Source organism: Egretta garzetta, unplaced genomic scaffold (genome assembly GCF_000687185.1).
Source record: "Egretta garzetta isolate BGI_Z169 unplaced genomic scaffold, ASM68718v1 scaffold1185, whole genome shotgun sequence".
Taxonomy (NCBI): Eukaryota; Metazoa; Chordata; class Aves; order Pelecaniformes; family Ardeidae; genus Egretta; species Egretta garzetta.
In genome coordinates, this window is record NW_009259618.1 from 8,432 (window position 1) to 10,095 (window position 1,664).

At 66.6% G+C, this 1,664-nt stretch overlaps 1 protein-coding gene across 1 annotated transcript in view; it reads right to left on the reverse strand.

Moving 5' to 3' along the window:
- ATP8B2 (ATPase phospholipid transporting 8B2) overlaps positions 1 to 1,664 on the reverse strand; it is a gene marked incomplete at its 5' end in the record, with an annotated part of 7,840 nt that overhangs the window by 3,514 nt on the left and 2,662 nt on the right. The window contains 6 exons of the mRNA XM_035893962.1: positions 2 to 91; positions 234 to 349; positions 550 to 738; positions 811 to 976; positions 1,052 to 1,095; positions 1,320 to 1,528. Of these exons, the coding sequence (XP_035749855.1) occupies positions 2 to 91; positions 234 to 349; positions 550 to 738; positions 811 to 976; positions 1,052 to 1,095; positions 1,320 to 1,528 (814 nt within the window). The remainder of the gene's footprint in view (position 1; positions 92 to 233; positions 350 to 549; positions 739 to 810; positions 977 to 1,051; positions 1,096 to 1,319; positions 1,529 to 1,664) is intronic.

Sequence of the window (1,664 nt, forward strand, 5' to 3'; positions counted from 1 at the left end):
GGTGCAGCCGCTCGGACCAGTCCTCATAGTAGCTCTCCTCCAGGTCTTTGTAGGCCAGCACCAGCGTCCGCAGCCCCTCGCCAGCATATTCCTGCAAGCAGCCGGAGCTGGGTGCGACAGGCAGACCCCAACGGTGTCCCCAGACCCTGATCGTCCCCCAGGACAGGGCTCTGAGCTTCTGGGCAGCCCCTCTTCCCTTCCCAGCCCTGCCCGCAGGACCCTGCCCCACTCACATTGAGGTGGTCGGTGGTGACGTTGGTCAGGTCCTGGTTGATGGGGTACAGGCGCTCCAGCAGGATGGTGTCGGCACCTTTGCAGTACAGCCGGATCTTCCCCTCGGGGCTGCGGACTGCGGGGAGCAGGGGACAAGCTGGCAGGCATGGGGGTGCAGGAGCTGGTCCCGCTCCAACCCCCAGCCGTGACCCCTCGATGCCTCCACAGTCACATCACCATCTGCCTGGGGCTGGTCCCCAGCACACCCCGCACCACGGCCCTGCGCCCCAGCCCCACCGCGGCCCCACAGCCCCTGTGCCAAGCCCAGGACCTCACCGATGACAGACATGCGCTTGCGGATGTTGTTGAAGTCCAGGATGGCCAGCAGCTGGTAGGTGATGGCTCGACCCAGCTCATGCACTGTGATGGTCTTGGGCGTGCGGGACCGAAACACGAAGCCGAAGTTCCTGGCAGCCGTGACCAGCGCTCCCTCGTCTGGGGACTGAGCCTTGTAATACAGCTCCCCTGGGGACAGGAAGGGGGGTCAGAGCCAGCGCCCCGAGCCGTGCAGGGACATGCCCTGCCCTCCACACCCACCTTCGCTCTTCTCCTCAGACGTGACGGTGTGGCAGAGCGAGAGCAGGCGGAAGAACTCGTGCACGTGGGGGTCTCCCAGCTTGACGGCTTCCAGCAAGCTGGGGTCCCAGAATTGGAACCGTGGGTCCGCCAGCGGGTTGAAGGAGAAGTCGACTGGCTCCGGCCTCTGGCAGGGGCAGAGATGGGGTTACCCCCCTGCGGCACCCAGCACAGCCAGGCACCGGCCCGGCAGCACCCTTACCTCTCCCAGCTCCGCTTTGTGACCCAGCACGTCCTGCACGTCACCTGCGAACCGGGGCACAGAGTTAACCAGGACAGGGACCCAACACTGCTGCCCCACGGGCACCCACACCCAGGGGGACCACAGGGCAGTGGTAGCTCCCCAACACTACGACTGAGCCCCCTCATCCCCTGGCTGCCCCGAGTGCCCCAAGGGCTCTGCGGGAGGGGACCTGGTGCACCCACACCCCGCAGGCAGGCCAGGCCCGGCCCCGGTGCCCTGCACTCACCGTAGCTGTGCCCGTTCACGGAACACTTGCTGAAGACCATGATGTTCTGGGTGAGGGTGCCGGTCTTGTCAGAGAAGATGTACTCCCCCTGCCCCAGTTCCTCATTGAGGGTGGTGGTCCGGGCCTCGGCTGGCGTCCGGCGCTTGGCACAGTACATCTTCTTGTCCCAGTTGATGAAGTAGCTGTGCCCGAGACGGATCACCTCCACGCTGCAGGGGGGGGACAGCTGGGTGTCACCGGGACAGGGCCGCACGCTCTGCTGAGCCCCCAAGCGCCTGGAGCACCCTGGCACCCAGGCCCCCCACGCTGCTTGCCGGCTCCCGCACCCTTCCCCGAGGCTGGCCC